Below are 13,877 nucleotides of genomic sequence, written 5' to 3'. Positions count from 1 at the left end.
GTGTAATAATGATATCAGTTTATATATAGTCTATTAAGAACTAATAAGGTCAAATAAGTTCAGATTAATTACTTTAGTATAGCAAAAATGTATTAGGTCCATTTCGAATTTGTCTTAATTGAGTGGATCAAACACGTACCATTCGATCCATTTCAATGGTACCACACCACCTACCAAACGAGCACAAAAGCTAAAGATTATCATATATCTTTTGACAAATTGTCCAGATGATCTTGTGTGATGCACCAGATGCTAATTATACCAAAATTAAATTAAATAGCTTGAGAGATTTTAAAAAAAAACTAATATAAATTAAGAGAATAAGAAAGAACGATAAAATTATTTTATATAATTTCATTTTTTTTTGTTGTTTCTATTCAATTGTTACACTTTAACTTTTTTTTATACAATCCGTCTTGCATGGACCCGGTTCACACTAAAAATAGTGTGGACCAGACCAAGACACGTGATCGGTTAAGAAGTACTCACTTATACACTATATCAATAATAGATACACTATATCATAACTACGTACACTATATCATACAGAGGTACACTATATCATAACTAGGTACACTATATCCTATAGGAACACTATATCATAACTAGGTACATTATATTCTATAGGAATTTATTTACTTAAACGCATTACAGAAACATACACTATATCAAAAATAGATACACTATATCATTTTAACATACACTATATCATTTTAACATACACTATCCTAAATTCACATGATATGGATCGGGTGCACACTAATTAGTGTGCACCAGGTTCATATTAGTTTTTTATTTTTTATAAGGTAATCTTTTTTCAGGCAACTTTTTACACTTAACTACTCCCTCTTTCTTTTTTTCTACATTTTTCTTAAATGGTTGTTTTTTAAATTGCTACATTGTTTAAACTTTTCGTCTTTGGAGCAATTGGCTCACCAAAAAAATAAGATTTTTTGTTCCTAAAAGCACCCTTCAAAAAACTTGAAAGTAACATCGCCTAGAATTTTGTGCATAACACAATGTCACAATTCAAAAACAGAGAGTACCTCATATACACCACCACTCATCTTATTAATCCACCCAAACCTTCCCAACTATTTTATTTTTCTCGATACAAAATACAAAGAAGGGGAGGGGATTTGAACCTATGATCTATCGTTTAGAACACTTTAATTTTAACCACTAGATCAAGACATCTTTCACTATGCTTTTTTCATGTTTTTTACACAGGGTCCTTGATTCTCCTCCCAAAGTGAAGTGTAATAATTAATACTCCCTCCGCCCCATAATATAGTGCCTACTTCATTTTTGGTGGGTCAAACTTTAAAATCTTTGAGTGAATATTCTTATTTGTATATATAAAAAAACATATTCATGTGGGATCTTGTTAGATTCTTCTCAATTTTTTATATTTTTTATTAATACAAAATTGAAGATACTAAAAGTCAAAGTTACGTCTTGGAGACTGTGTAAAAAAGAAACCAGTATCTATACTAATATATTAAAAGGCGTGCGTAAACGAGGAACGATGCCACGTGGTGCTCTCTCTAGGGAGTTTTAGATCATGTAATCCATGTACAATAAAAAAAAATTAGAAATTACATAGTATAGGTTTAATTTGATCCCATGACCTCAAGTTCATACACTAAAGTTTTAACCACTAAACCAAGTAGTATTTAGTGCTATTATATCAAAGTACAATATTAATAAATGAAAATTTTCTTACCCGGGGCATCGCCCGGGCCTAATAACTAGTTATATTATAGAACGGAGAGAGTATAAAACAGAGGGATTAATATACACATTGATTGGATTTGGGGAGGAAAAATAAATACATAGATATCAAAGAGGAAAAATTCAAGTAGACGTTACTCTATGCAACACCTCTCTATATTGACTCCATCTTCCTCACTTCTACGTTCTACCATATCTTCCAACTTTTTTCTTTTTCTCTTACACCCACCACAATCTCTCCCCTCTCTTCTCTCTCTTTGAAGTGCTCGAAAGTTCATACATATATATAATCATATATGTGAATATATATGACAAAGTTTTCAAGAACTTCATGAGTTTTTCTTTCATTATCATACAATATTTTGTTTGGTCACACAATTCACTGAAAAGGTTGTGATCTGAATTAAAGGAGAAGAAGAAGAGAAAGAGAAAAAAAAACCATGGGTTATTTCTCCACTCCAAATGAAACTAGACAAAGGTCCTACGTATCAATGTGAGCTTCTTGATTACTATAACTTTGTACTGTAATTATCTTTCTTTTATCCTTCATATTATTATTGCGTCTTGCTAGAGCTTTTTTTTTGTTGTTGGTGGAAGGTCTAAAGTTTTCATTAGGCGACTTTATGGGTAATAGGTAACTATAGTTATTGGACCTGAGAGATGCACCAAGTACGTAATTTAATAAGATAAAAATGATATATATAGTTTGGAGTTACGTTTTGTCGCAAGCACGGGTTATAATTTAGTTTCAAGGATATTTTGGCCTAGTGGTTAAGATTGAAGTACTGTGAATGATAGGTTAGAGGTTCGAATCTGCTATCCCTTTCTTTGTACTTTGTACTGCATCTGTGGCTCATATGGATAAAAAAAAACAGGTTATAGTTTAGTGATAAGATAAATAAGATCATCTAACATTACAAAAGTAAGAGGTCAACACAAATTTTTTGATCAATTTCTAAAGGATGTCATTTTATTGGGCTAAATGTCACGTTGGAGACAAATCGACGTCACGTCAATGTATAAGGTGGAGTGACATGTGGTAGCGTATAATGGTTGCTACACATTCTAATAATAAACATAAGTATACGGTCCTTCGTTATCATATATTAAAAGCATAGTTTAAATCTAAAAATAATTGAGATTCTTTTGAAGATGAATTCCTCTCATCTTAGAAATGATGTGTTCTAAGGCAGGTTATCAAATGTCCTACTTAAATAATTTTTGATAAAACATCAATTATTAATTTGTTACACAATTTTAATGGTTTCGTATATACAACATATATATGTCATTTATCATACAATATTACTATTTTTTGAAAACACAACATAAAATTTTATTTATTTTTTCTTTTTATAATAAAAACTTGCTTCACTATTTACAAAAATTGTCATCATTTATTTACAAAATGCCATAAGAGGCACATTATGCGTTCCTCCTACAAATGATTTATGCATTTCTCCTCCTCTTGCAAGCCTTTTTTCCAGGGGCGAAGTCAGGCTTGGTTGTGGAGGGGAGCAATTTAACAGAGAATTCTAAACATGGTTGTTGAGAGAGGTCAATTTACCTATCAAACAAGATATAACCATTGGTTACCATTGATTTTCTTCAAAGCTATGTTGGGGCTGCAAGGGCCATGACCCTCTTAAGCCCCAACATAACTTCTCCCCGGCTTTTTTCTAACAATTACAAACATAGTAATTATCTTTTTAGTGAAAATCCAACTTCCACTATTCACTAACTACCTTCTACTTAATCTTTGCTTAAGATCCTTCTCTATCTTCCTTATACACGACTTTTAATAAGCCGATTATAAAATTTTAACTTGATGGTTGGACACTCACTTTCGAAACAAATGTTCATGAATTTTAACCCTAATCATTCTAGACATTGATAAGCCATTTCCTCTTCCAAATATTTGACCGATTGAATAAACAGAGACATTCTTTCAAAAACAACTCCAAAATTATGTTAAGTATCTAGTAGTTAGGTAACGTGGACGGTGGACTAATGATTGTTTGCCTTTCTTTTATCGTAGTAAACAGATTAGTACTGTGCTATCACCTATCAATTAAGAATTAGATATAGAGTACTAAATAAGTAAAGACAATAATAAAGCAAATACATCCTAGGATTAGGATTATGTTGGAAGCAAAAACAGTAAGCTAAGCTAGACAACGCAGAAAATGACATTCTTCTTATAAGTTGGAACCTTTTCAACAATAATGACAAGTGAAGTTTTACCATCATTTATGCACTCAAAACTAAAAGTTGTGTCATAGTTAAAAAGTTTACATGTTTATCCTAGTTGATAAGAAGTTTTTTTTTTCTTTTCTAGTAGGATAAAGTTAAATGGAGTCCTAAGAGCTGCATATAAGAAGTTAAAAATGGAAAAAAACAAGCATTAACTAATTATTTATTACATAGATTAATGCAAACTTTTGTAATAAATTTACAACTAAATTCCATTTTAAGCAATGTATGTATGTCTTATATGCAGCCCTTAGGGCTGCATATAGCATAACCCTTTCTAGTATATGAAAATTAATACAAATTATTATGTGTGATGCACTGTACCATACCATGATACCATCAGTTGATAGTTTTTTTTTTTGTTGTTGATACGGAAAGAAAATTAGGACAGGAAACCCTAATCAGGGAGCCAACCTAAAACATCCTTACAAATGATAAGAGAAAAATCAATATAAAATGGAGGAAACTGATACAGTTAATTATGAACCATTTGGCCCTTATAAGCTATGAAATCCATTGTCCAATTCGGTTTCCTAAAACAGTGAGCAATAGACACCCTGCTAAACTTAGCGAGATCCAGACCTACATCAACAATCAAAGCATTAACAATCACACCTACATCAGTTGATAGTATGATATGGGTACGTTATTAGTTAGCACAAACGTGTTTAATGATAATTCATATATTGGATAATTAATTAATAATAAGGCTACAGTGAGGTCCTCACTAATGCATATATGAGGTTATTCGCAGCTTCGCACCATTGTTTCAACGTGTAATGCTTCGCGCATAAAACGACAACTAAATTTTCAAAGAACCACATAAATAATGTTAATTAAATAGTATCATATTAGTTAAAAATGTAATTACACAAGTGTAAAAATTCCTTAGAAAGTTAAGCATTTTTTTGAAAAAAAAAATTCAAAAGGTGAGAAAAAAGTTAAAGTTAAGTCATCTTATCAAAATGTGTAATCATACTGTCTTTTGAGACCAATTTTAGCTTAAAACAATCTTGTTATTATCTTGCAATCAACCCTTTTAAAACTTTTAAAAAATAAAACCAAACATTATATTATACGACGGAGAGAGTATAATTTTTCACATCTGATCTACACAACAATTGCTTGTTAAGGCTTAACATAAATTGACTGCGAATATTTTTTTTTGTTAATTTTTGGTATTATCATTTGTTTTTCCTTAATTAGTTACTTTATTTTGCTTAACAGTGAAGACATTTACAAAAGGAAGTTGCAACGAAGCAAGGTAAAAGATGGAGAGAAACAATCAAACACATCCATCCAAGACAATTCTAAGAGTGTGAGGAACAAGTTACCACTATTAAAACTTGTGCTACTCATTATTGTCTCTGCTACTTTCATCACCTTATTACTTCACTCTCCATCCTTCTGTACTCATCACCACTTTTCTTCACGCTCTATCTCTCGGTATATCCACATTTCTTTCGTCTTTATGTTTCTTAATTTTTTTTTTCTAATAGTTTTTTAAAAAAATTAAGATTGAAACGCATCACTCACTCTAATGACGGATTTAGGATTCCTATATAGGGTGGGCCGAACTTATTGATTAATTTCTTTGAAAACCACCTGTTCCACCCTACCTATTTGCATTACTATCCCAAATAGGTTACTTATAATTATTTTGAATCATGGGGTGGCCCGAGGCTCGGGTAGGCCACCCCCTAGATCCCCCCTGAGTCTCACTCCGTTGCAAATATAAGGTCGCATTTTTTGGGTGTAAAGACGGCCACAAATATAATTGATTAAACGGGATTCGATTTTAAATTTTGGATGCGACTTTTTAAAACTTTTACCAACTAAACTAGTTGACATCCATATAAGAATACATTTAATTAGGAATCGTATTTAATAAATTGGGTGAAATATCGCGAATTTCTTGTAACATCTACATAGTCTTTTACTTGTTTTCATGACAACCGTGTGATTTTTTTAAGGACAACTCGAAATAAAATTGTTGTATTTCATTTAGGGATGAGTTGCAAGGTAGTAAAAGAGAAAAATAATCACTTTTATCGTCCCACTATAATAAGTCATATTTGCCTTTTTTTTTTAACAATAATTAAAATTGACTTTTCATTTAAAGATTATGAAGTTATACTTGATAAAATTCCACTGTAAGATAAAAGTTTCATATTGTAGCTAATTAATATACATTTTTGGAGAAACTTGTGGTTAAAAGATGGCTAAAGTTCACTTCCAACAAAAGAAAAAGCTGAAGGTCAAAGTTAATCAGCTTATTTCATGATGATGGTCAAAGTTAGTCAATCTAACCACTAAAATCATTAAATCAATATGATGTTTTTTCCGTAAATGAATTAGTAAGCGCATTGATGCAGATAGGATTCAATCACGATGTTTTGGGTATCATACCTGCAAGATTTTACCAACTAAGTTAGATGGCATCCACAAACCAATATGATGATGAATCAAAAGTGGCTTATTACTTTGGAATAGTGGTAGTACATTGTTCACATTAAAACTTACCACAAAAAAACTTACTAGACAATGATGCATATACTGTCTTTAGACTCATCTAAGATCAGAGAATTTGATCAGAAAAACTAATCCTGAACTAAATAATGCAGGCCTACCATAATGAGAAGATGGATATGGGGCAATACTGATCCTAGATACATATCAAATTTACAAATCAATTGGGATGATATCTCAAAAGTCCTTGACAAACTCAATGAAAAAGAGTACCATGAAATTGGCCTCTTAAACTTCAACAAAGATGAAATAAAGTCATGGAACCAGATAATTCCTGAACTTGAGCATACTGTCCTGAAGTTAGACTATGCTGAAGAAAATATTACATGGGAATCATTGTATCCCGAATGGATTGATGAGGAAGAAGAAGAAGAAGTACCATACTGTCCCTCATTGCCAAAGATCGAATCACCAAGGAAACGGCTTGACTTGATTGTCGTCAAGCTACCTTGTCAGGTTGATGAGAAGAATTGGTCGAGGGATGTTGCTCGGTTGCACTTGCAGCTTGCAGCAGCACAGCTTGCAACCTCAGCGAAAGGGATTTACCCTGTACACTTGCTTTTCATTACCAACTGCTTCCCAATACCAAACTTGTTCTCTTGTAAGGAGTTAGTAAAACATGAAGGAAATGCATGGTTATATAAGCCAAACTTGATTGTGTTAAGAGAAAAACTTCAGCTGCCTGTTGGTTCTTGTCAACTTGCTCTTCCTCTCAAGGACAAAGGTAAGATCCCACATCTCTATTAGTTTTGTCTTGTGTCATTCATTGCTTAGCTAACATATTGCATGACAAATGGAATAATATAGTCAACGACTTATTAAAAATGGTCATACATATATACTTCCTCCGTTCTATTTACTTGCAACAGTTCCCATTTCCAGAAATGTCCCACCAATTTCATTTCTCTTTCTCATATAACACGCTTCCTATAACCTTGTGCACCTCACCCCCGTGTTGCAATTAAAAAAGAATGGAGAAAGTACTTATTTTTGTTGTAGAATAATCTTTCAGCAGGTCTCGTAAGATTACTTAACCCCAATCATATGAAACTCGACCTTGGTGAAGTTGACTATGTGTGACTTAGGATAACAATTATGAAATTTCCTACATGCCATCTTGTGCTTGTGGTTTTTTTTGTACAAAGAATCATTTCCTATGAAATAACTTTGAAATCTCACCTTGGTTGGTATGATTTGAGTCTAGATTAACATAAAGAACATGAATATCAACAAGAACCTATTTACAACAGAACTGATATAGTGTTGTTTTGCTAACATACTTTTTTATGCTACGTTTTTATATAGAGAGGTTATACAAGGGAAATCCAAGGCGGGAAGCATATGCAACAATTCTACATTCAGCGGATGTCTATGTCTGCGGGGCCATAGCAGCTGCTCAGAGTATCCGAATGGTAGGATCCACTAGGGACCTAGTTATCCTAGTGGATGAGTCGATCAGTGCCTACTATAGGAGTGGGCTTGAGGCAGCAGGGTGGAAGATACGGACCATCCAGAGGATAAGGAACCCAAAAGCCGAAAAGGATGCCTACAATGAGTGGAACTACAGCAAGTTCCGGTTATGGCAACTAACAGACTACGACAAGATCATTTTCATCGATGCTGATCTCCTCATCCTAAGAAACATGGATTTCCTCTTTAGCATGCCAGAAATATCAGCCACAGGAAACGACGCCACTCTCTTTAACTCCGGAGTCATGGTTATCGAACCCTCAAATTGCACTTTCAACCTCCTTATGGATCATATAAATGAAATAGAATCATATAATGGAGGAGATCAAGGGTACCTTAATGAAATCTTCACATGGTGGCATAGAATTCCAAGGCATATGAATTTTCTGAAGCATTTTTGGGTAGGAGACCAGGAAGATAAGAAGAAAATGAAGACTAGGCTATTCGGAGCAGAACCCCCCATACTTTATGTGTTACACTACCTAGGGATTAAACCGTGGTTATGCCATAAGGACTATGACTGTAACTGGAACACAGATTTCTTACAGGAGTTCGCAAGTGATGTTGCACACGCAAGGTGGTGGAAAGTGCACGATGCAATGCCTGAGAAGCTTCAGGGGTTCTGTCTGTTGAGGACAAAACAGAAGGCTCAGATTGAGTGGGACCGGAGACAGGCTGAGAAAGGAAATTACAGTGATGGGCATTGGAAGATCACGGTTAAGGATAAGAGGATGAAGAAGTGTATTGATAAACTGTGCAATTGGAAGGGTATGTTGAAGCATTGGGGTGAAACAAACTGGACTGATGATGAGTCTTATGCTCTTGCACCACCTATCATTAAAGTTACTCCTCTTTCTTCCTTACAGTGAATCAGAATTTTGGGCACTTTTAGTTTTATCTCTTTTTCTTTAATTTTTGAATATATATTTTGCGGTTTTGTATACTTGAATTCATCTTCTGGTTTTGGTTTAGCTATAGCATTTATACAGTAATCTGACTCTTCTTTCGTCCCATCCCATAATAGTATATAATAGAACAAAATTTTCAGAAGCATATCAGCTGTTCTTTTTTCTTCTACTGGGGTTAGTTAGGGATGTTAAACGAAAACACATGTAAGTTGTTAGTCCTAAGACTAGTTGTCCCATGTTAAAATCAGATGGATGATAACCAATTGGTTTTACTGTTTTAGGTAGAACCCTGTTTGGGATGTATGTAGTTAGACTCTCATTTGCATATATTGAAGATTTAGTAGGCGGGTTTCGTGTCCCCCCCCCCCCTTCTGGCGAATATTCTTCGAAATACATGTCTCATTGTCAATAATTCAAGACAACCCCCACCCCCCCTAGTTATTGCTCGGAACAACTACTTTCGGATTGTAATATGTTTAACATTATTAGGTAATGAATGAAATGCCATGTTTAGCAAAAAAAAAAAAAAAAAAATTCAAGGCAACCACCAAATGCAAATTGGATGAAAGTGACGAATGTCTTTGAGTTTTGACCTAACATATGTAAGAACCTTACCCAAAACATGACCAAGAAAGATCAGAGGGAATGGGTTACCTATACCACATGGAAATGGAGGCAGATTTAAGCTGTCAAATCTTGAGTGCTCTATATTCTGTGTAGCAGTCATTCTCAACAAATCAAATTCCAGTAAGATATTGATCTTATGGTCTCTCTAACAACATACTTAATCTCATTTAACACCAATTCCACATTCCTAGATGAATTTTTGCTATTTCACAAAAGTCTCACTTTCAGCTAAGGATGAAAATGTTCAACAAACAGTAAGAGAAGAGGAGAGTCAGAAAAGATGAGGTGTACCTTTAAGAAAAGCTCTTAGTGAATGAACCTTGTGATGCATGCCTTCAGGCTTCACTTGCTTAGAAATTCAGTCGAATTGATGATGACAATGTTTCAAATCATCTGCTATTAACACGCAAATATGAGAAATAAAATGCATCTGACTTCGCATACCTCAAAAAGAAGCCGAGCAAGGAATTGAAACTCTGCTCTTGCAGTCATTTTGCACAATTCACAAGACTATAAGACTATAATCTTGAAATCTGAAAGCAGCACTCAAATATGAAATTTCAGCTTAGCAAATCAATAATAATCACTGTAATAGATTCCATATGAACTGATTTGTACATGGCATGCGTAATAGATACTGGATACATAAGCATCATCAAGCACTTGGTCATACATCATGTTTCATAGGAGTACTAATTACTAGTTCATTTCCACTCCTCAGCTTGTATGAAATTCTGAGCAGAATAAGCACTTAGGTGCACTTCAGGAATCCTGCTACTCCATTTAACTCGCTTAGACACATCACTTCCCGGTCCCTTATTTCCAAACTCTCCATAGTAAAGAGTAGACAATGCAAAATCTTCTCGGAAAGGCATCCATCCCTCAGGCGTAATAAGATCCTCCATCGTACACTCTATGAACATTGTCCTTGAGTACATCTTCCATGGTCTCCCAAGGTAGTTCTTATGGACCTTAGGATTACCTTGCCATAGCTTCATGTACTCGTTGGTTCCATTAATGAGGCACCCAAGGAAGACAAACCCCGTAGCCTCAGCAGGGTCTGTCCTCCCCTGGGCTGTGATGGCATTGTTCTCGCCCTTGATGGGGTCCACTTGGCGAGGTTTGACAAGGATGGTGCAATCTTCAAAGAGGGCAGCTGCATTGCCAAAGATAAAGTCTACATTGCCCTCTATCTGGCATGATTTATAGAGCTGGCGGAGGGAGTGTGCGTAAAGAGTGTCTTGGTTGCCTAAGAACTCACAATTTTCGACAAATGAGAAGTCGCTGTCTGATCGGAAGGCTACTGCCTGGTGTGCGTTTGGGCCTGCCGTGTTCTGGAATGTTATGCCGCTAGCCATGAACCCATCACCTATAACCCCTAGATGAAAGTAAGATATTCCAAAAACACATGGAGTATATTACTAGCAGCTGAAAACAATATCCATATCTCAAAAACACAAAAACAACATTTTACTAGTTTAGTCAAATGCTAGCAATGGTTAATAGTGGACATGCTAGTAGAAACTCGTTCATACAGTCTCTAAATTATTTCTCTATATGTTCTCTTATAGTGTTTCAAATTTGACAATCACATTCGTCAATGCACAACTTCAATCGCTAATATCCTTGTCCTAGTAGTTAAAACTAATAAAAAGAAAAATCATATTCTGAAATTGAATATTGAGATAAATCCAATAATATATGGTATGTGAATAGTGCAAAAGTCAAAATCGAACGACTATTAAAGAACAGAGGGAGTATTATGATTATGATGATCATCCTCGCTCCACATATTATCAAGTTAGTAGTAGTTAAGTTATCATTAATTAGTATTGTTGTAACCATTGTCATTCTAGTATATTTTGCCTGTAGAGGTTATATGATGAGCAAAAACAAGTGAGGTCAATTCATTCCTAAGAATCCAATGTTCTAATCTAAGCAGTGCAGGTTTTGGCCGACATAAAAAGGAGGTAACAAATTGCTTTAAAGTGTATTATACTTTAACTTGTTACAACATTTTAACCTTACCTTTTGGCTTTTGTTGGGGCTCATGTTCCCAAATGTGCATTTGCCACCTATAACTATAGGCTTGGTTTTTCTAGCTCATTTTGACTCTTGGATCCTCTTCATTTTACGTTTATAATTACTTTCTATTCCTGCTATGTACTTCTTTCGTTCTTTATCTATTGCAACGATAGGGTTAGACGCGGTTATTAAGGAAATAAAAAATAACAAGGTAAGATAAGGGTAATATTGTCAACTAATTAGTTGGTGGGTAATTAATGATAGTTTTAGTAAGGTAAATCAAGGGTAATATTGTCAACTAAAGTTACTTTCTTAAGCAAAAATAGCATTGTTGCAATAGATTTGAAACTATTATAAATAGTCATTGTTGCAATAGATATGAAGCTACCATAAGTAGTCATTGTTACGATAGATAAAGAACGGAGAAAGTAAATAATAGACAATCCATTACCAAAGGCCACTTTTTCATGATAGTATGATTCGTGTCATTGAATACATAACAAAAATCAAATTTATATACTTTTTATTAATACGTAATTAAAGATATAATAATACAAAACGTGTATTATCAAACATAAAAAGCATAAACTGAAAATTTATTAGGCAACAGAGGGAGTATAAACTATCATAATACTTCCTCCGTTTCACAATATAAGGCACGCACGATATTCGAGGTCGAACTTTGACCGTTAATTACTCTCAATTTATGTTGATAGAAAATTTTAAAAAATAATAGTATTATAGTATTTTTCAAGACGAATCCAACGGTATAATTTTTATAATTTTTACTTATCGTATTTGAGAGAGATAATTGTGATCAAAGCAAATTTTCGTAAAACGTGAATGTCTTATATTTTGAGACAGAGGAGTAACATAAACAACTCATTTTCTAAAGTAAGTAGACTTACCAACAGTTGCAGTATTATAAGTAGTGATCCCCAAAATACCTGTATTAACAGAACCTGTAATGACTGTTTTACCCTTACCATCACCCAAAAACACCAAATTCCTCTTTTCTAAAGGCACCCTCACAATCTCTTCATACACTCCTTCCTTTATGTAAATTACATATCTCTCCTTCACCCCCTTTGCCTTCGCCTTCAACCATGCTGGTGCTTCATTTACCGCCTCCTGCACTGTCGCGTAACACCCACGCGCCTTTCCTTTTTTACAAACCGTCACATTTACACTCTCCTTCAACCTCACTCTCCCCGGTTCGAACCGGAGATCTGAACCGGACCGTCTCATATTCTCCCAGAACCCGTTTCGCTCCGTTAAAGGCGTACGCCACGACGTCGTATCATCCCCATAGTTAACAAGCGCGTGCATCATGCTAAGCGCGTTGCTAGTAGTCTGCATGAGAGTTGAGCTCAAGAACATCATGGTAGTGTCGACCACGCGCGTGCCATTAACGTATGAGAGCTCAGACCAGCAGTCGTATTGGTAAGTTAACGAGGCGCTAGCCCATGCACGTGCGTCCAGGAGGGTGTCACGTGATTTGAGGGCATTAATGGAAGTTCGTGTACGGTAGGAGGAGAGAGAAAAGTAGTGGAGGCACGTGCGAGCAGCCATGGAACGGTTGTGGTGGTTTGGGAAGGTGTGGAGGATGGTGTGGGCCATGGATTGGGCTTTTTGGATTTGGTGGGAGGAGATATAGAGGGTGGTTTTGATGAAGTGGGTTGGGCTTGGGATTGGGCTTGGGCTTGGGCTTGGATTTGGGCTGGAGTTGAGGAGGGAAGAATGGCATGTTTGAGGGAATTGGGTGGATTTGCAGATGTTATGGAGGATGGAAGTGGAAGTGGAAGAGAGGGTGGGGAGGAGGAAAGTGGAGAGAGAAAGAAGGAAGAGGAGTGTGGAGGGCATTATGGTACTTTCACAGTTTCAGTGCATGCAGTGAAGTGATCAAGTAGAGTGGAGTGAAGAACATATTGTAGGGGATTAGGAGTGTATAAAAGATAAACTAATGAGTTACTCGTAATAGTATAATAGTGTTGGGATGTTATGGAGTTTTGGGCTGGTGTTGGATCAGGCTACCATGGGTAATTATGTTTGTGTTATTTTCGGCGGACATGGCTACATTTAGGGTGCGTTCTATTCAACTTATTGATCCTGAATTTATTGGACCTTATCTGAACTGAACTTATTGAACCTGAACTGAATTTATTGGAACTTATTAAACCTGATTGAACCTGATTCAACTTATTGGACCTGATTGAACCTGATTGGAACTTATTGGACCTTATTGGAACTTATTGACCTTATTGAAACTTATTAGACTTTATTGGCCCTGATTGAAACTTATTAGACCTTATTGAACCTGATTGAAACTTA

The 13,877-nt window shown here is 35.1% G+C and overlaps 2 protein-coding genes across 5 annotated transcripts; one reads left to right on the top strand and one right to left on the bottom strand.

Annotated features, from left to right (window-relative positions):
* The first annotated feature begins 1,838 nt into the window (after positions 1-1,838).
* Positions 1,839-9,239, top strand: LOC104895440 (UDP-glucuronate:xylan alpha-glucuronosyltransferase 1). 4 transcript variants are annotated; one of them, XM_048646032.2, is made up of 4 exons: positions 1,839-2,227; positions 5,215-5,305; positions 6,612-7,240; positions 7,822-9,239. In XM_048646032.2, exons 2-4 carry the CDS (start codon positions 5,259-5,261, stop codon positions 8,853-8,855), a joined length of 1,710 nt encoding a protein of 569 aa, XP_048501989.1. In that variant the 5' UTR covers positions 1,839-2,227; positions 5,215-5,258; the 3' UTR covers positions 8,856-9,239. The 4 variants fall into 4 exon arrangements, with proteins under 4 accessions (XP_048501989.1, XP_010680251.1, XP_048501991.1 ...); XM_010681949.4 differs by having other exon boundaries at positions 1,840-2,227; positions 5,215-5,433; XM_048646034.2 differs by lacking the exon at positions 1,839-2,227 and adding an exon at positions 3,251-3,291 and having other exon boundaries at positions 5,215-5,433.
* An 847-nt stretch (positions 9,240-10,086) lies between these two features.
* On the bottom strand, positions 10,087-13,515 carry LOC104895441 (probable pectinesterase/pectinesterase inhibitor 51). The gene is made up of 2 exons (XM_010681951.4): positions 12,455-13,515; positions 10,087-10,899 (listed from the first exon to the last, which is right to left on the bottom strand). Exons 1-2 carry the CDS (start codon positions 13,407-13,409, stop codon positions 10,226-10,228), a joined length of 1,629 nt encoding a protein of 542 aa, XP_010680253.1. The 5' UTR covers positions 13,410-13,515; the 3' UTR covers positions 10,087-10,225.
* Positions 13,516-13,877: the final 362 nt, after the last annotated feature.

Source organism: Beta vulgaris, chromosome 6 (assembly GCF_026745355.1).
Source record: "Beta vulgaris subsp. vulgaris cultivar EL10 chromosome 6, EL10.2, whole genome shotgun sequence".
NCBI classification, from domain to species: domain Eukaryota; kingdom Viridiplantae; phylum Streptophyta; class Magnoliopsida; order Caryophyllales; family Amaranthaceae; genus Beta; species Beta vulgaris.
This window is presented reverse-complemented; position numbering and strand designations above follow the sequence as displayed.